This window comes from Salarias fasciatus, chromosome 11 (assembly GCF_902148845.1).
Source record: "Salarias fasciatus chromosome 11, fSalaFa1.1, whole genome shotgun sequence".
NCBI classification, from domain to species: domain Eukaryota; kingdom Metazoa; phylum Chordata; class Actinopteri; order Blenniiformes; family Blenniidae; genus Salarias; species Salarias fasciatus.
Genome location: NC_043755.1, coordinates 23,729,582 through 23,755,033, shown reverse-complemented (window position 1 = coordinate 23,755,033; position 25,452 = coordinate 23,729,582). Strand labels below are relative to the sequence as shown.

General features: G+C 48.4%; 2 protein-coding genes across 2 annotated transcripts in view; both read right to left on the bottom strand.

Annotated features, from left to right (window-relative positions):
* The window catches only part of LOC115396421 (zinc finger protein 271-like), a 374,023-nt gene that overhangs the window by 323,759 nt on the left and 24,812 nt on the right, over positions 1 to 25,452 (bottom strand). The window lies entirely within an intron of this gene.
* LOC115396416 (Golgi-associated kinase 1A-like) overlaps positions 1 to 25,452 on the bottom strand; it is a 50,621-nt gene that overhangs the window by 10,635 nt on the left and 14,534 nt on the right. Inside the window, exons 2-3 of the mRNA XM_030102293.1 lie at positions 11,937 to 12,890; positions 10,845 to 11,282 (exon numbers count right to left, since the gene is read on the bottom strand). Of these exons, the coding sequence (XP_029958153.1) occupies positions 10,845 to 11,282; positions 11,937 to 12,890 (1,392 nt within the window). The remainder of the gene's footprint in view (positions 1 to 10,844; positions 11,283 to 11,936; positions 12,891 to 25,452) is intronic.

Sequence of the window (25,452 nt, the reverse complement as noted above, 5' to 3'; positions counted from 1 at the left end):
GTTTAGCAACATGAGCTAACAGCTTGACGCCACCCCCTCCAAAAACGGGCTTTACAGGGACCTTTCAATACTCATGTGTGTCATCTCAGCTTACTCCTGAAAGAGTTTGATCAAGCCTATTTAAAGATAAGTTGGTTTTTCCTCTAAAATTGCCAATGAAAAGGGCTAGCATTATGTCAGCTAACAGCTAACCACAAAAACGCAATTTGATTCATCTTCAAACGTGTGCTACTAGACGTATATGTATTGTAGTGTGATTTTTATTTTTATTTTTTTAATGTCACTGTGCAATTACCCACCAAATAGTCGGACACGCAGAGCTGACCACCGAGCAGTTCCTCCAGCGAAAGACGAATACAGCCCAGTCCGCCGATAAGCAGTTTTCCCAGCAGGGGTAATGAGATGACTTGGCGCGCAGGAAGAATGAGCGGGAAGAAGAGAGGGATGCTGGGAAATGTAGTGAGGAGGGGTACTTCATTCACACACTGTCGAACGCTAACGGACTACATTTCCCAGATTCCAACTCTGCAGCGCTGTGATAGAATGTTGTGTTAGTGAGCCTGATGAGCCCCTGGATGAACAAGACGTTTCCTCACGTTATTTTAGTGAGAGACGCAATGATATTTTTTTCCTTTTTTTTTTTTTTTTTACAACTTTATTAACAGGTACAAACATTAAAGGCATAACACTTATCCAAAGTTGGGAACCAGTAGGATGTAAAACATCCCCCCCCCCCCCCCCCCCCCAAAAAAAAAACATCACACAAAGACAATAAGAGGGCCTTAATCCAATAGTACAAATGAGTTCAATAAAGTAAACACTTTCTGAGCCTTTTCAGTCTTTACCAAGTGCAAGGACTTTTTAAATAACTCTAAATTGTTTTTGAAACCAATGATCCGGGGTCTACTTTTCAAATACTTGCATTTATGAATGTAAAATTTGCAAAGAACTATTACATTGTTCACCAGGAAATCTGCATTTTTCTTCTTTAACTGGACTCCACCTTAAACAAATGGCGGTAACAAAAGGAGGTAATTTGTTTATAGATGTCAACTTTGAAAAGACAGCCATAAATCCAAAAAATATATATGTTCTACAGTCTCAATGTTGCATTCACAGGAAACACAAGAGTTATTCTCCTAACTGAAGCTTAAGTGTAAAAAAGTGTTAGAGGGGTAAATGCCATTCAAAAATTAAAATATAATCTTTGTGTTGATCTGGAAAAAGTAGAAAATGTGTCCTACTCCTTTTAGTTTCCGCAACTGAAACTAAACTAACTATCATCACTCAAGATGTAATTCCTTTATAGCCAACAGGGATGGCAACGAGTAATTAGAGCACATAAACTTATTTGAAAATTGTTAACCACCCAAACATGCTCCTTTCACAGAAAGCGGTCTCAAAACAAAAACATTTGCATGTAGCAGTAGTTGTTTTATCATTGATGTAAAAAGAGCTGTAGTGGCCTTTAACACCTTATTGGACAGTTGAGGCTACCACATGCTGTGGTGGATAATTTTATTAAATAGATATATTTAGAGAGAAAAAGATTAAAATCCATCGTATACCCACAGCTTTCAATACACACTGAGATATGTTTATATGAGTTATATATTGCTCAAAAAATAAAGGAAACACTAAAACACACACAATGTAAAATATATAAAGTATGTATATATAACATTTAGATACAAGGAAAAATAATAGTTTGACATGCTAAAAGGGCAAAAACTGTTATTTTATGCTGTAATTTTTTTATATTAATGCACTTGCAAAAAATTGAGTATTGATTGAGTTGGGATTGAGTATAACAATAAGTAGAATACGGTGACTATGGTGGGCCAGACTTGGCCCACGCAAGGTTCGCCGCAACCAACAAGGGGAGCACTGGACATCTGGGCCGGGCTTGGCCCATGCAACGCTCGCCAAACCCCACGTCGAGCCCGGCGTGGGATGTTTGGGCCAGGCTCGGCCCATGCAAGGTTTGCCACAACCAACATAAAGACCGGCGCGGGACATGCGGGCCAGGCTTGGCCCACACAAGATTTGCCGCAACTCACGGCAGGCACGGCGCAGAATGTCTGGGCCAAGCTTGGCCCATGCAATGTTTGCCGCAACCCACGTCAAGCCCGGCGTGGGACGTCTGGGCCGAGCCTGGCCCACTCAACACTTGCCAGTGCCGTAACGGAGCCGTAAGAGCCAAAAGTGGCCCACATTAGGCCCAAATGTGTCTGCTATCTGGGTCATTTCTAACAGACACTGTTCTTCACCGTCACACTTTGGAAGAAAAGATCATGAAATGAGACAAAAAGCGGCTCCTGCCTTCAGATTTGCGGCGAGCCGCTGCCAGCTCCGGCGCATCGCGGCCAGGCGGCGATCTGCTTCTGGCGGCGGCTCTGACAGATAATCACACGCAGCTATCAGCGTAAAAACAGGCTGGCGCCTGGCACAGCGCACGCCACAGATCTGACGGGAGGAAGAGGGAGGCGAGAATTCAGCTGAGAGACAGAGCTGGAGACGACGGGCCGGCCGGGGAACCGTCCCAACACCGCCAACCGGAGCTGCAGCTCGGGGGACGGCGAGACGCGTCGCTGCGAGGACGACGTCCGCCCAGAACGAAGCGAGGCTGCTAGCCTGTAGCTAGCTCTGCTGACAGTGATAAATCTGTCCAGCAGCAGGGAAGCCGAGTGTTTCGCTCCCTGCTGTGAAGGTGAGAGGTCGACAAAGTGCCAGACAAACAGACGCAACCCCGACGAGGTCTGCCCCCGGTCGCCTGGAGGACGGTGCTGTTGCCGAGTGTGTGGGTGCCCTCAGGTCAGGATGTGTGTGTGTGAGAGTGTGTGTCGTGCCGCTCTCAGCTCTTCCCTCTCACTTTCGCGGTGCTTTTAGGGAGATTTCTCGCCCTGCTGCCACATTTCACTCCCACACTGCAGTGCTGGGATTTTTCTGAGCCGAGTCCAGCGGCTTCGCCGAGACTGAGCCAATATTGACTTACGCCGCCGCCGAGCAGCGGCGGGCCTCGGGGAAAGACAACATGCGGAGCTCCGCTGCGGTCGGAGTCAAAACAGAATTAAAGTGGAACAAACTGTAAAGTGTATCTGGGGAGTCTGATTTGCTGGAATACATTTTTCCCGCTGCAGGTCTGAGTATCCAGCGCGGTGATAGGACGCTCAGCGGGTCAGTCAAGGTCCCGTCTGCTAATCCAGACCTTATTTCACCTCATGCTAACGCTCACTGGCACCGGGCGTCGGGGTGGAGTCTGCAGTCCGCTGTCAGTCCCTTCAGTCCGCCTCAGCCTGGACCGCATCCGCCAGTGAAGGTCCAGTTTGTGGAGCTGAGACTCTGTTCTCCACCTCTCAGTTACTGTTTCACAGCTCCTTAACAAATCTCTGTTTTCTGATGAAAATGTTCAAGTTAGCAGTAAAACCATCATGTGAGTGAAACACTGATTTCAAACTAAACAGTGAATGGATTTCAGCGGAGAGTCCGCATTCTAGCTAGCATGTCAACAAAGCAAGCATAACTAGAAATCACTCGAAAGCACAGCTTCACTTTTCAAAATGCGACACAGATTACGCTCGCTGCAGCGGGAGTACTTCTAATCTGAGGAAGCTCCTGGTTAAGAACAAGAGTTATCTCAAGGCTGAGGAGTGACCGGCCTCGGATCTACAGCTACAACTCCTGCATTCAGCACCGTTAGCATGCTAGCTACTGTTAGCAATTCTGTGTCTGCAGTCAGCAACAAATGAGCATTTATTACCGGATAAACATGCAAAAGTACCGAAAACTGGTACCGCTGAGCACCGGTACTGATTCCCAGGTACCGGGTATTGGTGCCGTCTCGGTCCAAATTAGGGCTGAACGATTAATTGCATTTGCAATAATGTTGCGATATGATAAAACGCGATTTGCCAATCGCAACGTGCACGATTAAAATGTGGTCACGTCACGTGACACAAATGGAAGGGGTAACCTGAAGTGCAGTCACCAAGAGATACAGTAGGTGGCGGTATGCACCTAAGTTGTTGGTCGCCACCCGCCATTGCTCCAAAGAAGAAGAAACAGAAGCGCGAGAAGCGCCGTGATTCACCAACATCCACTGCCCTTTGCTTCAAGCTTTGCTTTGCGCAGTGGCCTCTGGCTCCTCAGAAACTACTGAGACATTAGTCCCGAAGAGGAACAGCACATCAGTTGTGTGGGATTATTTCGGATTTAAAAAAAAAAAAGATGCAGCGCAACGTCAAGTGTTGTGCAGAGCGTGTCGTGCCACCATTGCCACAACGAGAGGTAACACAACAAATTTGTTCCAACACTTGAAAAAATATCACTGTGCCTCTTATGACGCCTGCAAAGCAAAAATGCCGAGCTCCAGTACCGTTACGCACTGGTTTGGTTTATTTTTTTGTCTCATGTAAAAGTGCACTTGTTTTTTATTTATAACTTTATTGTGATTTTACAAAATATTTTCAAACGGAGTCAAATTCTATGCTTCAGTTGTGTAAAATGTTACTACTGCTTTGGGAGCAGTGAGATAGATGCCTATTATTTTATATATTTTTTGTCAAGATGGTGGATTTTGCACGGTTTTTACAAAGTGCTTGTTCTTATGTTTATTGGAGCATTTAAATAAAAATCCCATTTATATAAAGTTGTAAATCTTATAATTTTATTCATGCAAATGGAAAGAACATTTTACACTAAACAGATTTCATGTTGTGTTGGTCATATTTAAAACAAAAATTAATGGCTTTTTTGGGGGAAAAAGAAGATAAAATAATAAAATCGCATTTAAATCGCAATCGCAATATTAGGGAAAAAAATCGCAATTAGATTATTTTCCCAAATCGTTCAGCCGTAGTCCAAATATGAGCAGACACACAGAACCCAGCTGACGTTTCCTGTCTTCCCCTGGTACGTTGCTGAAGGTTCTCCTGCCCAGGGTTCTGTCCCCATCCCTTCTGTTCTTGTGTTTCGTTGCAGTCTCTTCCTCTCCAGGTGGATTTAGCGGTCGCTGAGCGGAGCAGCGAACAAATGGAAAACCAACTTCAAGAAAAGAAAAGTGCCTTCATATAATTCAGATCAAAAATTCCTTTTAAAGTGAGATATGTATCTGCAGATAGCTTTTTTTAAACAGACCTTTGATGAAGTTGTTATGAATTCCCTCTCATCCAGGCCGTTGCCCTCCGGCTGCGGCGATCCCGCTGCTGAATCCGAGTCCATCAGGAACGCCGAGCTTCGCTCCATTGTTTTCCAAGCAGCTGCAGCAGAGCCGCCCGGAACACAAGCCCTTCTTTCTCTGAGAAGCAGACTGTCATCCCATCCTCCCCGGGGTGTCCTCCACCTCCACTCCCCCGTGTGTGTGTGTGTGTGTGTGTGTGTGTGTGTGTGTGTGTGTGTGTGTGAGCAGGTGTCCTTCACACTGCGGTGTTGGGTTCCAGCTACCAGAGCCAGGGGAGGTGTTAAGGCGGCAGGTAGGAACAAGTGTTCAGAGGCGCTCTCATCGGCTCTCACGGATCGATGGGAGGCTATTAGAGCTTGGCCCCGTTACAGGGATTGACTTCTGGAGGAGTGTGTGTGTGTGTGTCAGGGGTTCCGCCTCATGGATTATTCATATCCAGACCCACACACACACACCACACACTGCAGAGGGGCGTTAGACACACATTTCATGTGGGTGTGCGGACAGGACGAAGCAGGCCCAAATTACTGCTGCAGGGTGAAATAATACAGAATGTGTGTGGTGGCGAGCAGCGGCTCCGCCGAGCGTGGCGGAGAGCGATCGGCGCTCCGCTCCGGAGGGGAGGATGGCCGGGACACAATACATCTGCCGGAGCAGGAGGAAGTGGAGGAAACACTCCGGCAGTGTGAGCGCCGACACGGCGCAGGTTATTACCTCTGAAGAGACGCCGCGGCTCCGTTTTACACCGTTTCACTGATCCAGCCCAAGACGAGCAGATAATAACCTGATTAGGCTGCATGAAAAGGTTCAGGGAAGCAGCAAACCGCAGAGAACCGACTTCATTATCTTGGTCTCTGTTCTGATTTCACACATTCTATTCCTGTGACAAATGGCTCGTTAGGTTTTCTCTTTGGTAAAGAAAAAGTAGGATATCTTAAAGAAATCCCTGTATTGTGCTGCTGAGCGGCCATTGTAGTTATCACAGGTTGGTGTAGAGCAGGAGGCAGAGCTCGTCAGGCTCCCGTCATGGAACCAGCTCTTCCAGTTCCAGCTGCTTCAGGACCCTGGAGACCGTTTGGTAGTGAAGCTGCTGCAGGTTCAGGCTGCTGGCCGACCTCCTGCTCTGAGCGTCTTTCAGCGTCTCGCTCTACATACAGGGCCAGTTTCAGGTTCCACAAACAAGAAGTCATTGCCGTCTTCACTCAGCCTTCACGGGCCGTACCAGCAGAACTCAACACAATACAATCAAGAAACCCCATGATGCTCCTCTCTCTCGGAGTCGCTGTAGTCACTGCATGCAAACGTCTCCAAATGTGACTCATCAAACGCAACATTTCTAATTACAAGCAAACAAACAGCCAACAGTTTTTCTTGGACCGGTCCCCATACTGAAGGAGGAGGCTGCAGGCTGCTGATGGAGAAGCTCCGAGCGAAGCCAGACAGTGGCGGATGACAGCTCTCTCATGCTCATCTTTTTCTCTTTTGTGTGAAACGTCTGTGAGATTCAGGCCCCTGACCGCTGAGCTCCACTGGCTGGACACACACTGCTCCGGAGCTGCTGGACAGCCTTTGTGGAGACAGGCAGTCTCTCTCCAGCGTTACCATGGCGCCGCGTCCCTGCAGAGAACTGACACTTCACCGTGACGTTATTCAGAACGAGGAGGCAACACTGTGCCAACACCGTCAGTCCGGCTGTAATCACCTGCATTCATTCTCCTGAACTGTCACCTCACAGCGACGAGAGGTCAAGTCCAGGTTTTCCTGCTTCTGACTGCTCTGAGTGCCGCTCGAGGCTGATTTATCCACCGTCAGGGCCGTGAGACTCCCTTCAGCTCAGGAGACATGCAGCCCTGATCCGTCTCCAGTCAAGTAGAGTCAGTGAATTCAAACCTGAAGGTTTTCTCCATTGTGGTGCAGAGTCGACGGGGTAAAAAGGTTGAGATTTTTCAAAACCAAACCATTTCTACAGAAAATATCTGAACATCGAGCCTCTTTTAATGAAACTTTTAGGTGTAAGATATAACCTGAACTGTTAGAAGCGATCGTCGGTCAGAGGATCTCCGTTTGGTGGAACCTGAGTAACATCTGAGAGTCGACCTGCTGCAGCCTGGAGCTCCAGAGGCTCGGCTGGCGGAGAGGGCTTCCCCTCACTGTCCTCAGGTTGTCGGTTTGATCCCCACCTCGCCTAATGCCCAGCTGCTCCCAGTTCAGATGTGTGTTTGACAGCCGTCCCGGTGTGTGTGACGTGTTTCAGCAGTAACTAATGGCCGCTCTGCTCCTCCATGTTTCCACCAGGCTGAGGTCTGAGGCTCTGCTGGGTCCTGCTTTCCTCCTGTGGATCTACCGTCTCTCTGACAGGCCCTGAGCGCTTCAGCACACAAACAAGTCCCCGGCAGCGCCATTAGCACCTTATAAACGAGAGCAACTCCACACACACTCACACACACACACACACACACACACACACACACAGAACAACAAAACTACACACATTATTATCTATACCAAGAGCCGTATTGGATTTTTAATTGAATCCCATCCATACCCACAGAGAACAACACAACAGTGCCTTACACTAGTGCACACACACACACACACACACACACACACACGTCAGGTGTGTGTGTGTGTGTGTGTGTGTGTGTGTGTGTGTGTGTGTGTGTGTGTAGGTGTTGCTCATTAGGTTGAGTCTGTGCAGTAGAAACAGTCCTGTCAGTGCCGCCCTGCTGGAGCCTCTGCATCTTCTCATCAGCTTAAAAAAAATAATTATCTGCTGTCTAATTACAGTCTGACGGCAGAAACTCAGTCGATAACACACAACAACGCAATCCAGCAGCGTGCAGCGACACACACCGAGGAGGCGGGAATGCAGCGGCGCTGCGGTCTGAGGCCACGTTCACACCTCAGGGTAAAACACATCCTTCGTCCCTCTCAGTGGGAAAACCTAAAAACAAAACCTCGTATAGGGGAAGCTAGCGCTAATGCTAACACACCGATGGAGGACACAAGGCTAATCGAACTTGGAAACCAGCAATTTAGAACGAGATATTATGTCCTCTGTTGGGCTTAGATAAAGTTTTTTTTTTTTTTTTTTTTTTTTTTGTCATTTAGCATTTAATAAAATGTTCTTTCCCATATTTAAGGTAAACAGAATGTAAATGTGAATGAAGATCAATTTGTGTTTAAGAGAAAAGATCCCAACAGAGACTATTTCTCTTCAAAGCAGCATCTTCAACACATTGATTCCAGCAGACTAGACGATCTCCTGGTGGGGTTTCCTGATGAGTCACACGATTTAATGTTGTTAGGAGAACTGTAAGGATTAATGTTCATCATAAGTCTCTTCTCACCCTAAAGAACAGTTTATATTTACTAACTGTGAGGGGTAACGGGACTGAACAGATGGTAAAGAGTTTGTGAAGGAGGATTAGATGGTGTTGAATGAAGGACGCCTCTCTTCTCCAGCTGAACAGATGGGTGTCTTCGGTCCGGAGGAACCGGAGCCTTTATTGATCGCTTGATGGGCAAAACCGCGTGTAGCAGCAATCATTAAACCAAGGTGAGAAGAAAGTGTGAAGACAGACAAGAGAAGTCGTCGTCAGGTTCTGGAAACCAGTTCCAAATGATCTGAGCTGGTGTAAGGGAAGGACAACAACTCAGGGAGAGAGAGGAAGTCAAACCTGCTCCGCTGAAACCAGCAAGTCTCTGAGTCTGGCTCGACTCGGCACTCTGGAGCTTCAATATTTACCGAGTTAAAATCAAAGATCATTAAAAAAAACAGAAATAAAAGAGAAAAGAAGCCATCAGTCAGTCCAGTCCACTAACATTTGCCTTATTTGCCACTCATAACCTTTTCAGCTCAGCAGCTTTACCAGAAATCCATTCAGACCTTCATTCTCTGAGCTTCCAAAAACACTGAGGTGTTGAGCTGAGGAGCTGAGTCAGCCCTGTTTGATGCACGAAAACCACTGAAAAGAGCCGCAAACCAGCGAGTCAGCACGTTTCTGAAGGCCTCTCTCCGGATCCGGGGTCACATGGAGGGCAGAACCACCGTCCGGGAGGACGGGTGTTAAAAAGCATCAGAGAGGAGGACTAAAACCTGAACCTGAACCTGAGGAGGGCTGGTTTCCCTCCTCTGCTGCTCCGCTCCGCTCAGCGTTGGCACAATGAACGTTTTGAGCGTTTCAGCCGCTTCAACGGAAAAGCATCCTGTTTCCAAAACACTGCTGTGTGAACGTGAAACTTTTCTGAAGCGAAAACACAAAAGACCCTGAGCTCTCATGTGAGAACGCTTGAGTCAGTGATCGATCCTGCAAAGACCTGTAAGGAGTTCATCTTTCAGGCTGTTCTGACTCCGGGGTTATAAACCAAGCAGTCATGAATGCAGCAGATAAAGCTGCTGGTTAGCGGAAAAACAAAACTGCTAAACCTGCAACACTAAAAAAAAAAAAAGAAAAACTGCTGGCAATGCAGTAAACAGAGACTCAGCCACATCAATAAAGTAATTAAAACAGAGGCTTTCGGACTAACCCATATTACATGCTTTGATGCAACTTAATGAGAAGACTGAAATTAAGAATCTGCATTCACAAAAATTCAATAACTCCTCAAAGAGCTCCGTCTTAATGAACTGAGGAATTCATCGCAGCGTGTTGCCTTCTCTCCAGGAGGAACTTTTTTTTTCCCATGCATCAGGCCTCATGCAGACGGATTTATCGGTAATCAATGGACAATACATAATACACAGGATGCATTAGCGGCAGCACCCAAAGCCTCCATGTAACGCGGCCCGATGAAAGCTGTTTACTGGGTCACCATGAAGTCAAACGTCTTCCTGACAGCGGAGTGTAATGAGCGGCAGGCCTTCACGCTCACCTCGCAATCTGCTACACAAACACTGGACGGAATCCTCAAATCCGACAGGAATCAGGCAGAAAGCGGGTGTTCCTATGAAACTCCAGACACGCCGTTCAAATCCAGCTGGCGGAGACGGAGGACGGAGGACGGAGGACGCCTCATTCAGCTCGGGGCTTTATGCACTTTGTGAAGCAAATGTCAAATTAATATCGAGTCTTTTCATCACCTTTCATCCATCAAAGCAGAAATCAATGAGGGAGAAATGTCTGGTGGAGCTTTAGAAAGGGGAAGAAACCATAAAGAATGAAGAGATGGATCGAAAACATCGACTCTGCGAGTCAATGCCGGGTCAAACCAGGAAAGCCGGCGTTTTGAAGAAAAAAAAAGGTCTGCTTTTCTTCATGGAGCCGCGGTGATCATCAGCTGCAGACATGACAGGAATGTCAAGCATCACCTGGAGACGAGGGTCTTCAATGAGCCTTGTTGGTGAGAGGAGAACAGACTGGCAGGAAGAACCTCAGATCTCACACAGACTACGTACGGTAATCCGGTTCTGAGAGAAGAGCTCCTCGTCACAAAGATTCAGCCGCAGTGCACCACTCTGAATGCAGGTGCAATAAGAAGTGTGGTAGCAGAAGTATAGTTTCCAAGAGCAAAAATGTCATGTTTTTAAACTGTGCGAAAAACTTGAATTCCACTGCACGCTGAGGGAGAACATGCAAACTACACACAGAGACGTTCCAAGCCAAGAATCACAGAGTGGTATTGTAATTGTAACTGTTACTGTAGATACTGTCCGTCCTCTTACCTGTAGTAAGAAGTCGAAGAGAGCCAGCCGTCCCCACTCCGAGTGCCGGACGCCCACGCAGGGGGCGGAGTCCAGGGCGGTCTCCCCGCCGCAGTGGGCCTGCAGCAGCCGCTGGTACTGGACCCAGCTCAGCGGCACCGAGTTCTGGTCGTTGTCCCTGTCGGCCAGGTGCCGGATGTCCGGGTCCCACCACAGCGCCGGCCTGGGGGCGCCGCCAGTGTAGCGGTAGGGCAGGACGTCTCCGCGGAAGGCCCGCAGCACGGCGGGCAGGCTGCGGTTCAGGCCCAGCACGCGGTCCAGGTGGAAGGCGAACACCTCGAACCAGTCCTCGGTGCGCTTGACGAGGCAGCAGCGGCCCGTCCTGCAGCGCTGGCCGTGGCCGGACGGCTGGCTGCCCGCGGCGCCGCGCCCTGGAGAAGCCGCCGCGCCCGGCGGACTCTGAGGGAGGAAGCAGCCGGAGAGCCAGGACTTCACTGCAGCTCATTCACTCCTCAAAACTGCTGCAAACTTCAGCAAAGTGTGACGTCCTGCTCTTCCCTGAGCATGTTAAGCTTTCATCGTACTGTTTCTATTGACGGTCGTTTAAATCTGAAGCTAATCATTCACTCATGTTTTATTTGTGCAGATCAATCAATGTAAAGTAAACCGTGCAGCCGTTTTTCCTGCAGAGCCCACGTGACTCAACAAACACTGTTTACAGCAGCTTTCCACAGTGACTGAGGCATTAGCAGCCTTAAATAATCATTAGCTTCCCTTTCTAAGAGCTGTTTTCCCGTGGCAGTGTGTGGGTGGAGCTCCATGAGCAGCGAAGACCAAAACCCTACAGCGTCTTCCTCCAACTAAAACCTTCTGTTCATTATTAAACTGCAGCAGATCAAACTGAAAACTCCTTCATCAGTACATCACTGGTAAAATATGTTACACAAACAAATGGAAACGGGAGTAAACTATACACATCTCGTCGCATTAAAACCTAAAATATCCCTGTCTTTTATTGAGATGTGATAAAGCTAATGAGCGTCAGAGGTGTGGACTGATACTGTGAGTCTCTGGACTCTAGACTTGTGAAGGCCCTGAAGCAGATCAGTGTACCTGTGGGTCTGCAGGTGGATCCAGTCCCACCTGGAGCACCTGGCCGTGCGCCGGCACGCTGGCCTTGCTGACCACCTCCCCGCGGGCCAGCAGCTCCATCTTCTGGACGTCGTCCCTGCTGAGCCAGGGCAGGCGGCCCCCGCCGGTCCTGATGCTCCTGCGGTCGCCGTCCGGGAAGTCCTGCTCCCCGACGGTCTGACACCAGCTGCGGTCGTCTTTCAGCGTGGATGGAGACTCCTTCAGACCCACAGTGGGGCTTGTCGCGGCCTCGGCCGCCCGATCAGCCCTCACAGCGTGTCTTTTCTCTCGCCTGAGCGTCCCTGAGGCCTGCTGAAGTCCTCCTGTCTTTGTGCTGGCCTGTATTTGGCTGTTTTTTGGCCCGCCTCCAGCATCTGGTCGGGCCGGTGCCGCTGTGGATCTGCTTCTTTCTGCATGGACGTACGTCGGCGCCGCCGGCTTCGCCCCGGCGCTGCGGTCGCTCCGACTAATTCTACGCCTTGGCTCGCTGCTGGGGGCTGTGAACCGAGGCTGGCGGCGGCCTCTGGACCGGAGGGGCTGGTTCCTCCTGGAGGCCACGGCGCTGCCGTTGCGTTTATATCTGCTGGAGCGACTTCTCCCTCTGAAGCCGGTTCTGTCGTCCCCAGAAGGTTTGGGCTGCGGCGGGTAGTGACGCTTTTCTCCGCCCACGCCGCCTCTCCAGGCCCCGCTGTGAAGAGGCGGGTGGAGGAAGGGGTCCATGGCGGCCCGAGGGGGCTCGACCATCCTGGGTCCGGGTCTGACAAAGTCCTCGGCGGAGCTGAGGGCCCGGGACGACCTGCGGTCCCTGCTGGAGGCAGGAAGAGGCAGCGGCGGCGTGACGGCCATCATGAGGACGGTGAGGGAGAGCAGGAGGAGAGGCGAGAACACCAGGATCCATTTCTGGCTGCAGCAGAGCGCTGACCACACTCGCCGGACCTGCAGGAAAAACAAATACAACAAAGACAGAAAGGAAGAGAAGAGCGGGTCAGAAGGAGAACGGCAGAGCCATAATTACAGCTGTGTGGGACCGTACATTTTCAAAGACAGCATTTTGCACTAAACACAGCGTGGAGCTGAGATTCCTGCGGGGTAACCCGAAGGCTAACCCGGTCTTTAGGCTGCCGGCGTGCAGAAAGGAAACATCTGCATGGAAGCCCCGAAACACAGTCTGCAAGATCACAATCCACACAAACGGTAAAGAACGAGCTTGGTGTGTGGATTCAGGGAGGGATCAGAGCGACCCGCTGATGCAGGAGGGAAATCTGAATATGTAGAGTAATGAGAGCAAGTTCTGCACGGCTCAGAGCCGTCAGGCCGATCCAACCGGGACCGTGCAGCGCGGGCAGGGCCATAACTCCACATGCAGCTCACCGCCACCGCTCGGCGCCCGGCGAGGGGCCACGCCGTCTGCCTGGAAAAGTGATTCTGCTGCATGAATTCAAAGTGCTGCTTCATCTGAGGCCTTTAAATACAGGCAGCAAAACCACAGCGCCATGAAAACAACGGCAATAAAACCAGAACAGCCAAAACAGCTCACAAAAACACAGGGATGTAGTGAGAAATGCAAAATAAAATAAATACTAAAGACAGAAACTTCAAGCAGAAGCTTTAACTCAATGTTGTTGAGTATTGAAATAGATTTAAGTATATGAGCTTTGATTCTCAGTTCTCTAACCTTCAGCTAGATCAACAGAAAGTCTCTCCGTGTGGTTCTGCAGGTTTCCTCCTGTTACAGGCAGTTTTCTCCTTTGCTCAGGAGGAATTGTTGATGTTTCTCTGTAAAACTGCCTTCAGGCGACTGTTTATTTGATTCTATAGAAAGAAAATGAAGTGAAATGAATGAAAATTGAGCTGAATTGAAGAATGAAGAATTTAAATTCTTTCCAATTTATTGTTTTTAGTCATTTTTCTTAGATTTTTCAGATTGTTACTTCTGGCCTGTTGCCACGGGGCTCAATGCCATGTTGAAATAATAAAGTCTCGACACATTTCTGTGCAGTGTTGCTCCATGGGTCCGGACATGTCGTCCTGCAGAGCATTAAAGCACGGTGCTCTGCAGCTCAGTCCATCTGGATCACAAATGTTGCTCCATGATGGGTATAAATTGGACCCATCGATTCCACTGTTGTTTTTTGAGCCTGTAAAGTTCACTACTTTTCTGAGTCGTCATGTGAGCTGGTCTTGTGGAGGGCTGGGGGGTCCGGTGCAGACCGGGTGGCCCACCAGTGGAATGCATCCACAGGGAGCGCTCAGCGCGGCGGTCCCGGCGGCGACGCCTCCTCCCATTCCCGCCGACTGGAACAGCAGCAGCTGCAGCCCGGACCGAACACTGCTCGCTCTATCTGAACGTCCCGCTCCTCATCCTCACCTGACAGCTCCGTCACAGAGCTGACAGGCTGACCCAGAAAGCGGCCGCCGCCATCCTCTTTTCTTCCCTCTCTCTGTCCAGGTAGAGGAATGTTTCAGGCCCTCGAGACGCCTTCCAGCTGTTAACAACATTCCCGGATCCCTCCGCCTGTGAAAGGATCCCATTATTCTTCCTTCAGCCTGGAATGGCCCTGAATGGCCGTCCACGCTGAGACGTTTAGGCCTAAATGGTCCCTGTGTGGGACTTAGAGGGGTGTTTTTCACAATCTACCGAATTACTGCAGAAACGGCAGAGTTTTAAAAATAAAAAGTCTAAACCTGAGCTCTGCTGGACTCGTTACAGTCCGTCTGCAGCTCGTTAGAGGCGACACGCAGCGCCGCTGCTTTTAATCGCTTCATGCGGGACTCTGAATGAATGAGCTGATTGCAGAGAGGACTGGCAGCCTCGACGGTCCCTCAGCGGTGTCTTTATGATTCACACCGCCGAGGTTTAATTTCACAGCAAATCTGCAGAACCAGACTGAGAGGAGAGGTTCTGCTGTTTCGGCCGGAGGTTTGGGGATTGGGGATTCAAACCCTGGTTTGAGGATATAAGAGAAAACCTTCATTGATGGAATTCCTCGGACCAGACCTTGTTGTTTTCTTGCCGTTTCTCCGTGGTTCAGTCCTGATCCCAGGACCGGCGTTCCCACAATGCTTTACCGCAGAGCAGCTCCGTAACACAACAGACTGTGCAGCGAGAGGTGTGTATTCTGACAAATCTCTGTTAAAACCAGCACCTTGAGTTACAGTACCCCTCTGTCCGGACCACACAGGAGCGTCTCCATTTCCCATGAGCCTCAGGAACCCGACATGAGCTCTGTCTGTGGTTCTGCTTCTTAACCATCCACATCAGAACGTCGCTGACAACTTTAAAACTATGTTTTAATAACCGTACATAAATAATTCTGACTCCCAGTTCGGGTCTTACTGCGACATTTTGATTCATTCAACTTGAAAATTCCCAAACTGTTCTGGAAGACCACAGGGTTTGGCCCACTGGCTTTATGTTTGACACCTCTGCCGTACATGGTCAAAATAAAATCAACTGACAATGATAATAAACACTCCCGTCACAAAATCAAACAATGAAGTGACTGGACGTAAACGCCTCGGCTCCCTCTGGTTTCTCACTGCCGTATCTCCGTTATTTGCTCTTGCTTTGGCTGAGCGGTGTTAACGAGCGTCCAACATGTAGGACACAGAGCAGGGCGACGGAGGAGGCCGGGAGCCGTGCACTCTGACCCTGTCAATGAGTACTTTAAAAGGAAAGCACATGGTGAACACACTGTTTTAGCACTTACACTAACACACACACACACACACTCACACAAACACACACACACACACAAACATTGGCACCTCCAATCCTTCATGAGAATGAGCTTGTAGAGCGATTCATCTTCTCTCAGTCACTTCAAAAAGAAAAATGACAGGACTGCCGGCACGCTGAAGGCAGCTTCCTCTTGTTATCTCTCCTGGTTGACAGGTTCTTTGTGTGTGTCTGATTCCCTCCCTCCATCCCTCTCTCCACATGCTGACACACTATCAAAACACGGATCTACCGTGTAACACGCTTCAGACACGGATCTTCCTACATTCACCCTGGCGTGCTCCGACAGGCCGGCCGCCCGGCTCTCTGACAGCGTCTCCCTCTTCCTCTGCTTCCTGTTCTCTCCTCCTGCCACGGCTCCGGCCTGCTGGGGAGGCATGAGGCGCGAGGTCGAGACACGCCACCGGGTCTGCAGCCGGCTTCGCCCCGGGGCGGGACGGAGGCCGGGGGGGACGGCGGGACTCGGACTCACATCAGGAACTGGAGCTGCTCAGAAGTCTCTACGAACCAGATTATTTCGTTTCCCGAGGACGATGAAGCCGTGACTCGCCCGACTCCGTCACTGATTGGCTCAGACTCGCTGCATGTGGTTGGTTAATGTCGATGTTTACCATGCAACACGAGAGGTGAGGAGCCAATCAGAGGCAGAGCAGGGCAGGTCACGGTGAGAATGCAATCAGCAGATACTAAAACCCCTTTCCCGCTGAAACTAGCAAGTCCCGCTAACAATCGGCGACTGACTCCTTTCCCACTGCCTGCAGACCCGGGTCTAATCGTCTGCAGGCGGGCTGCGTGGCTGCGTTTTCCCGCGCTGATGATGTCATCAACATGGGACATCATCAGCGCGGGAGACAGTGCAGACGAGCTCAGTCCCCGTTACCTGTGGACGAATCTCCTCTTCCTCACGGATCAAGAGAAGCTCTCTGGTCTCGCTGTCTTGCCACTGCTCGGTCATCTTGACGAAGGAAATCTCACGCTGTGTCTAAAAACAACTAGCGTGCTAACGTAGCCACGCTACGGCGACGTCATCACGTAAATTACTGCGTCGACCCGGGTCTGGCTTTCCCACTGAAGCCGATCGTGGCGAGCCGATTAAAACCCGGGTCGAAATGCCGTTTAAACCCTTTCCCACTGCCATGAGGAGCCGGGTATTAGTGGGTTTAAACGGTTTTGTTGGCCAGTGGGAAAAGGGGTATTAGAGCGGATTTTCACTAAAACCAGTCATCTTGCATGCCACTGTTTCTAAAAAAACAGCATTTCTGGGCGGCTCTGAAAGAACCTGAGCAGAAACCCTCTTCTCCAGGGACCAACACGCCACTGGACACAACCATGACACCAGAACCTTAATGCATGTAGACTTCCAGCCTGTTCAGTTCCTTTCCTACTCACTGTGCTACTGACAGCCACTTGCTGTTGTGCAACGATTCGCCACATATTCAGATTCATCTGTTCCCCGAGCGAGAAACTCACCAAAACAAGCCGGCGCAGGAACCCAACCACAGCGCCTCATTCAAAGACTATTTTCATTGCATATTTCTCACTGGTGTTGATCAACAGTCACGTTGCGGAGAGGCAGCAGACTGAAGCGTAGGTGTTTACTCAATATTGACTGCATATTAGGAGGGAAAGCAGTTGTTTCACCATGTGAATGATAAGGAGCTGCGAGCCGCCGTTACACAATCCGGTTCAAACGAGCCGCTCGTCCAGATTGCTTTAATAGAGCCATCAAAGGAAGAATTATGTTTGAAATTTATGAGGTCAGGAGGTCTCTGTCAGCGCCGGCTTCAATTATCAGCAGCAGAACACACACATGAATACACAAATGAGCATTCGCTAACAAATACACACACACACAGACACACACGCAAATCCCGCTCAGGCAAAAAGCACGTCTCTCCAAACAGATCAAAGCGGATTCACACACTCGGAGGATAATCAGTTAACACAGTTTGGCTTAATTCAATCTGAGAGAGAGTCGGTCCTGCGGGAGAGAGAGAGCAGCGTTATGTGTGTGTTAATGAACATCATCCATTCACTAATCGCCAGACTCCAATGAGAAAGATCCTCTTTGTGCGCGAGGCAAACAGAGGAGCGGAGAGACGGAGGCTCCGGATGCTCCGGCATTCGTAACACTCACTCAGACGGGCTCAGAGGGTTTCCTTCAGCGCAGTCAGACCTCAGCGTGGCCGACCTTCATTTATCAACGGACGGCAGAACAAACTGATGCACCAAGTCCTCACGCTTCAGACGGACACGCTCACGGCTCAGGCCCCATTTCAGCAACGTTTTAGAGAGAAATCTTTGTGTTTTGGGTTTTGGTTTACACAGCAAGCCACTGAAAAGGCAACTTTTTGACAACAATACGATTTGGTCTCCATGGAAACGGGGGGAAACGCAACTTTTCTGACACGCTGCTAAAGCACATGAGGACGACGGCCGGAGTAACTCACTCCTCTTCTCATGCTCAGTGGATTCCGGTCCAGGTTCTCCTGGTTCTGGTCCGGGTCAGTGCCGGCATCACGTGGTAAATGGACTTTACTCACACAGCAGGGTCTCACTGCTACAGCGCTCTCGCTGCTCTTTACATTATCAGCCATGTTCACCGATTCAGCCGCACACGGCAACAGTCGCCACGCAACGTCCTCCACATCTATTTGGAGCAACTTGGTGTTCACCGTCTTGCTTAAGGACACTTCAGCTGGGAAGACGATTGCTTCTCACCCACCTCAGCTGCCTGCATTACCCTCGGTGGAGCTGGAAGTCCAGGAGAATCTGGACTGGGAGCCCTGACTCTCTGGAGGAAAACATGGTTCTTATTGTCCATCTCCTGCGCAGGAGCAGAAGAAACTGTTTACTGTAGCAGTTTTTCAGAAAAGTTCAATTTTCCTCTGTTTCCATAGAGAAAGAGCTGGCATGTTTTCAAAACTTCAACCTTGGCACCTTTTTTTTTGTTTTTAAAGTTCGTTTCCAGTGGCTCTGAGCAGCATTGTGCAAACGGAGACCCAGAATGCAACAGAAGTTTAAAGTTTTTCACTTTAAAATGTTTAAACTTCGCCTAAGAGCAGTTTTACTTTAAATGGTGAACATCCTGACCAGTATTTCTATTTTCCATTAATAGTCCTTGTCATAAATATTTACCATACTGTGCAAGATGTTGCACTTTCTGTAAAAACAGACACTCAAAATTCTGTTACAGCGTTCAGTCAGTCAACAGGAGAAAACAGAGCGAAGGAGACAGAAAAGAGACAAGAGACACAGAAGACTGTAGGCAGAATCGCATTCAAACGTCCCTGCTGATCCTGTGTGTGTGTGTGTGTGTGTGTGTGTGTGTGTGTGTGTGTGTGTGTGTCTCAGCTGTCAGCGGAGTGCAGACCTTAATGAAAGCGGTCAGATCCACTGGCGTGCGCAGGAACAAAGAGGACGGCGGCAGAGCGGCGGAGAGATGAAAGAGATGCAAAAGCGATGCTAACAAAAAGCAGAGCGATGCGCCGAGACGCTGAGAGCATTCAGCCACTGCTCAGTCCTTCTGTGATGTGCAGGGATGATGACAACACAAGAAAATGAAAAATAAATGAGTTGAGAGAGTACTCGCAGCCTGACGCCATTCTGGTTTCCTACAGTCAACAATGGGAGCACAGCAGCAGAGAGACGCTTCAATTTACAAGATTACAGGACAGAGGGAGGACGCCTTATTTGTGTTATGGTCACTGGGTCCGAATCAAAAAAAGAGAGAAAGGCTTACAGTCATGATGATCCTAATCACAACAGAGTCAATGTGGTTTTGGAAAGTCAGCGTCCAGAGAAACACCCGGCGTAATTTCACAGAGAACGAGCATGGAGAACTTTCCCATCGTCTCTTTGTTCCACCCACTCAGTGTTTCATCTTCACTTTGATGATTAACTTCTCTCTAAATTAACATCTACTGCTGTCCGGCTTTCATAATCCACATGGAAGAAGCTCAAAACCGACTGCAGTTCACTTTCAATTATAACTAGTGACTCGTCCAAAAAGCAAAAGGAGCTCTCTGGACTGTTCTTTACGGTTCTTTCTCCACTAACCCTTCATTCTGGCCAGCGATGAGTCCATCCCTACGCCAAAGTGAAAACACATGATGGGAGAGCTTAAATCTGCAAATCAGAAAGAACTCCCCCAAATCAAGCACCGATCTATCTTTTCTCTCCAGCATGAGGTGAATTGTAACGCTCAGGTCTGTCTGGGACTCAGGACTTCATGTTAGAAGTCATGAAGACCCTCAGATGTTCAGTTTTTCTATAAACATCTGGCTGATCTTCGGGTTTCTTCCCATGTGTTATCTACATCAGAGGTGTCAAACATAAGGCCTGTGGGAACCAAAACCAGCCCCATCTGCTGCACTAAACCACCAAGCAAGGGTAAAAATGTCAAAAAGAAAAAAAAAAAACACTGATTGCTGAACTTTCAATTGATTTTCAAAAACATTTCACTGTATTTTGAAGCAAAAGGTTTCATTAACAGAGACACTGGACTGTATGGCCACTGAACTAACGAGTGTTTGACCCCCATGGTTTACACTGAGGGCCAATCTAAGGTCACGGAAAACTTTTTACTAAACCAAACTGGAACCCCTTAATGTGGACCAGTCTCAGTTTTACAGAGAAAAACCCAGCCACCATGGACATGCTGTCTTCTTGAAAGAACAATGGACTTCGACCCTGTTTAAATGGCAGTGATTTCCTTTAAACTACAACTTCTTTTCCATTTTTGGTTTGGAGAATTCAGACTGGCAGACAGCAACAGTTTGCTGACAATCGCTTCACAAGCAGGATCACAAGAAACACAGAAAAGGGCCGCTAGTTGGCATGACACAGGCACATGAACTGATCCAGCTGGTGCAGCAGTGGTGGTGATAATTGGAAATAAATGTCAAATATTGCCACTGTCAGGTAAACAAAGTACTAAAAGGTCACAGACATTCAGTTTACAGAGCTTTGGAGTCGGAGATAACTGATCAATAAGTGCTTCACACTGAAAACTCTTCCAGTTGGAGACACTCGACTGATGGAGCGTAAAGGACAACATCATCTGCAAACAGTGAATACACAGTCCCCTAATCTAAACTTTAAACAAGGCTGGAGACCAGCCATATTGAAACTGTTCATTCTGAGGGATATTCTGAATAAAACACCGGTTCATTTGCATTTGCTGAACATTTAGGAGTGCCGTTAATCTCCTCTTTCATATCATAGGATCGTTTCACAGTCATCATGTCACTTTTCACTTCACCTCAGTGACTGATCCAAATTATCCTTTGAAAACAGACACTTGTTGGACATCTTATTCACCAATGGGAACTTAAACAAACAAATCTTTTCAAAATGTCACGGCCCGACCTTTTGCCGGCTAACCTATACAGAGCGACCATTTTCACCCCTCTACCCGCCTCTGGAGCGAACAGAAGCTCAGTGTGATCCACGGCCTGACCCCGGCGGATCATGTCCACACAACACCATCAGACACGCAGTGGTACGTGGAAGGTGCTGCAGGATCAGGATCAGGTAGAAGCAAGCATGTTGCCCAAGGGCAAACATGCCCGAGGCAGCCTGACGTAACAGAGGAATGACTGAAGTGATGTGAACCAATGAGGAGGACATGGCACACACACACAAATCAGTGCTCACACAGTGAGAAATAATTCATGTGGACAGCAACGCATGTGGAGAATACAACACACTTTCAACCAGACAACTAGAACGCCATCCTACAAGGGCTCTCCCATGTTTTCATGTGTCGTGCTCGCCGGTTTACCTTTCTCCAATATCAAAACATTCCCAGTGAGATTATCTCTGAAGGAGAAACACACAACAGCTGAGAGAAATGTTCCTCTCAGCGACTTTCTTCTCTGGAAACCATGTGTCGAATAAAATTACAGAGGTGAAGCCCGAGGCAGGTTTAATCAGGCGAGAGGGCGCTACGCCTCTGTATCGAAGGTCAAATGTTTCTAATGAGGAGCAATCGTCCTCCACTGGGCCGAAACCTTGGAAAGAGGGAGATTTCTCAAAAGGCAAAAATGCTCATGTAAGCTTGATGTCTGTCCAGGGAAGGCAGGACTTATCCAGAGAAGTGCTGGGTCTGTTCAGTTCAGCTTTTCGTTACATTAATGAGGAAATTGTTAACAGATCTTTCACCTTTTCATCCGCCCATTTCCTACACATCCTGTATCTCAGGGAGAGTTACACAGGCTGGAAAATATGTCGGCTGATAGAGAGAGTGTAAAGAGAGACAAGCTGAGATAGAGAGTGAATTACAGCAGAAGATAAACACGTTCTTCTGCTTCAAGAGTGACCTTCTGTCCCGCAGTCACCTTCTCCTCTGCCTGCAGAGGAGCTGAATTATCCTGGAACATCTGCTGAAGCATAATAATGAAGCGAGACGCCCGCCTTCCTTCACCTCTGGGCGGGCCATGCTGCCATTCCAACACGAGAGAACCTCCATGCTGCGTGGAGAACGAGAGCAGCGCATCTGACCTCCACATCATAGAAACCGGTCTGATGACAGGAGCCAGGAGAATCACTCGTCACGCTCATATCACGACCTTTCACTGAAACATCAGACAGAGACGCTTCCTATTGACGAACACTGTATGTTAATTAAAAAAAACACCTTTTAGACGACAGATGTAAATGTGGCCTTTGAGTTCCTTCAGAGGAGATACTGTGATTCCAGTGAAGACGGTCGACATGTTTTATTCAAAGCTTCACCAAACACTGATTCACAGTCTGTGTGACGGAACAACCCCAACTCTCAAAAGGTTGGAGTGATGTCTAAACCTGAGAAGACAACCGGATGTGGTGCAGTGGTTCACACTCTCTGCTCACACCATGAAAATCCCAGATCGAGTCCAGGCATGGTGTCTTGATTTAGTCCAAATCCCTGTGTGTGGGGGCAAACTGGCAGCTCAGAACTCTTCCTAGAGTGTGTGTGTGTGTGTGTGTGTGTGTGTGTGTGTGGTGTGTGTGTGTGTGTGTGTGTGTGTGTGTGTGTGTGTGTGTGTGTGTGTGTGTGTGTGTGTGTCCAGGTTGGACCTCGTGTTCGCACACCGTCAGCTGGGTTTGGCTCCAGCCACAAACACCCGAGTAGACAAATCCACTGCAGGAACAGAAAACAGGCACAAATGACAATGTGACTTCATGCAGGGTCGAAGACAATCAGCCAAAAACATCACATGAAAAATGAAAAAAGGCATACGTTGACTTAAGTTTGCTCGAAAAGAATAATTTCTTTATAAAAATGAGTTGCTTAACATGATTTTTATGAGCTGCTGTTGCTTTGCATCACTTTTTATTTCCAGGTCTGTCTGGAAATCATGATTAATGTTTTCTCATTTTTACATTCAGTAAATAAGTATTGGTCCGAATATAAGACGATGTTTTTTTCCAGAAATTGCATCCTCAAAAGTGGGGTCGTGTTATAATCGCGGACTTACGGTAGATGGTCAATACGCATCCACGCCGCTAGATGGAGCCAAAGTATCACTGACCAGAGAGCGAGTGGAGCGATGAGATGAGATCAAATGATCGGATGAAAAATGGCGGATCATCTGGAACAAAGGGGCTGAACGCTGGACAACTGAGCAAACAACAGAGGCGGAGTTATGATACCAACTTTAAACTGATGGTGATCAACGCAGCAGAGTCATCAAACTACTGCCAAGCCGCCAGGAGATCTGGTGGAGCAGAGTGCTTCGTCCTTATTGGAGAGCACAGAAAAAACGCCTACAGATGCTAATGCTTTGAGAAAAGCTTTCCGTGGTCCCAAGAGTGATGCCTCAGAGAGATTGATAGAAGGATGAGTGAAAACGCCACTGAAAGACGGAAAGATGGAATGCCCACCACCAGAGCCATGATTCAGCTGAAGGCACTGGGAAGTTATTTACATCATTTATGCAGTTTTGACCCCTTGAGGCTTCTTATTTGTTGCTTATTGTTTCTTATTTTGAGAAAGACAATATATTTTTTATTCAATACTCTAGTAATATTTTTTCATTTTATATCTCGTGAAATGTTATCTCAGTTGTGAGTTTTGAGTTTATAATAATTGTATCATAAAAAGTTGTTTTACGAGTGACCTGTCTTCGGCATTTTTTTTTAACAAAATGATCTTTGAAAAATAGGGGTCGTGTTATAATCGGAGTCGTCTTATATTCGGGCCAATACGGTAAATAAAAACCTTCTTCTTCCACATAGTGAAAGACTATTGCTAGCTCAGCTAGCCAAGGTGCTAGACAAAGCAATAATGCAATAATGGCCATGAATGTGAAAAATGTGTCACGCCCTGTGCCCCTGCTGCCTGATGGGGGCGCTCAGGTCCTGTCTTGTGTTTGTCTGCTCTCATGTTCTCCTGCCTCCCTCGTTACCACCCTAATGTGTGGCACCTGTGTCCGCCCCCTATTTAAGTCTGGCTCTCCTTGTGTGTCGTGTCGGCTCCTTGTGGGTCTGTCTGTGTGCTTCCGTGTCCCTGCATGTCTGCTCAGCTCAGCCTTCCTGAATCCCTGCGTTCCTGTATCCCTGCGTTCCTGTATCCCTGCAGTCCCGTTCCTGTTTCCCGCAATAAAGAACTTTTTGAACTCCGCCGGGCTGCCTGCGCGTGGGTCCTTCCACTTCGCATCGTGACAAAATGAGACCATTTTAGATGTAATAAAGCCGGGAATAATGACAGCAAACTTGATTTGATTCAGGGTTTTCTGGTTACACCTTGAGGGTCGGTCAAGTGGAGCAACAGGGCCACATGTGGCCCCCGAGCCTTATGACCCCCATCACTGGTTCAGAATGTGACTGGAGAGTGTTCTGAACTAATGCTTCTTCCCAATATTATAACAGCAGATCAGATATTCAGAGTGAGTTGCAGCTGTGAGTCTGTGCTGGAGCTGTTGATTTAATCCAAATGCACAGAGATCAGTGGAGAACCTGGACCCAGACTGGTTCAACATCATCCTGCTGAACTATAAAGGCCTCAGAGACGGGTCCTCTGTCTCTGTGGAGCCCAGGACATGGCGTCCTTCCAGGAAGAATTTAAAATGTAGATCCATCTGACCACAGAAGCATTTCCCGTTTCCCCTCACGGCTTCACATATGGTTTCTTGCATGCAGGACACAGCTTTTACTCGCATCTGAGAATTTCAGGAGGAAATAAGTGAATCCATGCTGCAGTTTCCAGCACAGAAACACTGAACACAGAATCCGACTTGGCAGCACAGGAACTCCTCCACACTCATGCCCATGAACGCCATCAGGCATGTGGGGCAGAGAGAAGCCGGGCTTCTCCACTCTGCCTGTCCGGAATGGTTTTCCAGATGTGTTTGAAGGTTGTGAGCTCCACTGACGCCGGGTGTTACTGGGTCGTCTAAAGTGAGGCTGTGCTGCCTACAAACAGCCAGATGCTACTTTTTGATTGTGTGAATTCTTTTGTGACGTATTGAGATTTCATGTTCCAGTCTGATCTTCTATTCCTGCCACGTCTCTGTTCCCAGGGCCTCGCAGCAGCCTCCCCTCTCCTCTCCATAATGACCACCGTTAGCTGTTATCTCAGGCAATAAACACTGTAATGTGCAATAAAAAAGAACGGCTGAAAGTATGAAACGTGGACCACTTGACGAGACCCAAAACACCGTCCAGAGTCTGAAATGAGCTCGACAGCGTCCAACACTGCTGAAGAGCAACACCAGCGTGGATGTTTTCATTCTGTTATTCACAAGCGTGTTAATGATTGTGTGGTTTGTTCAT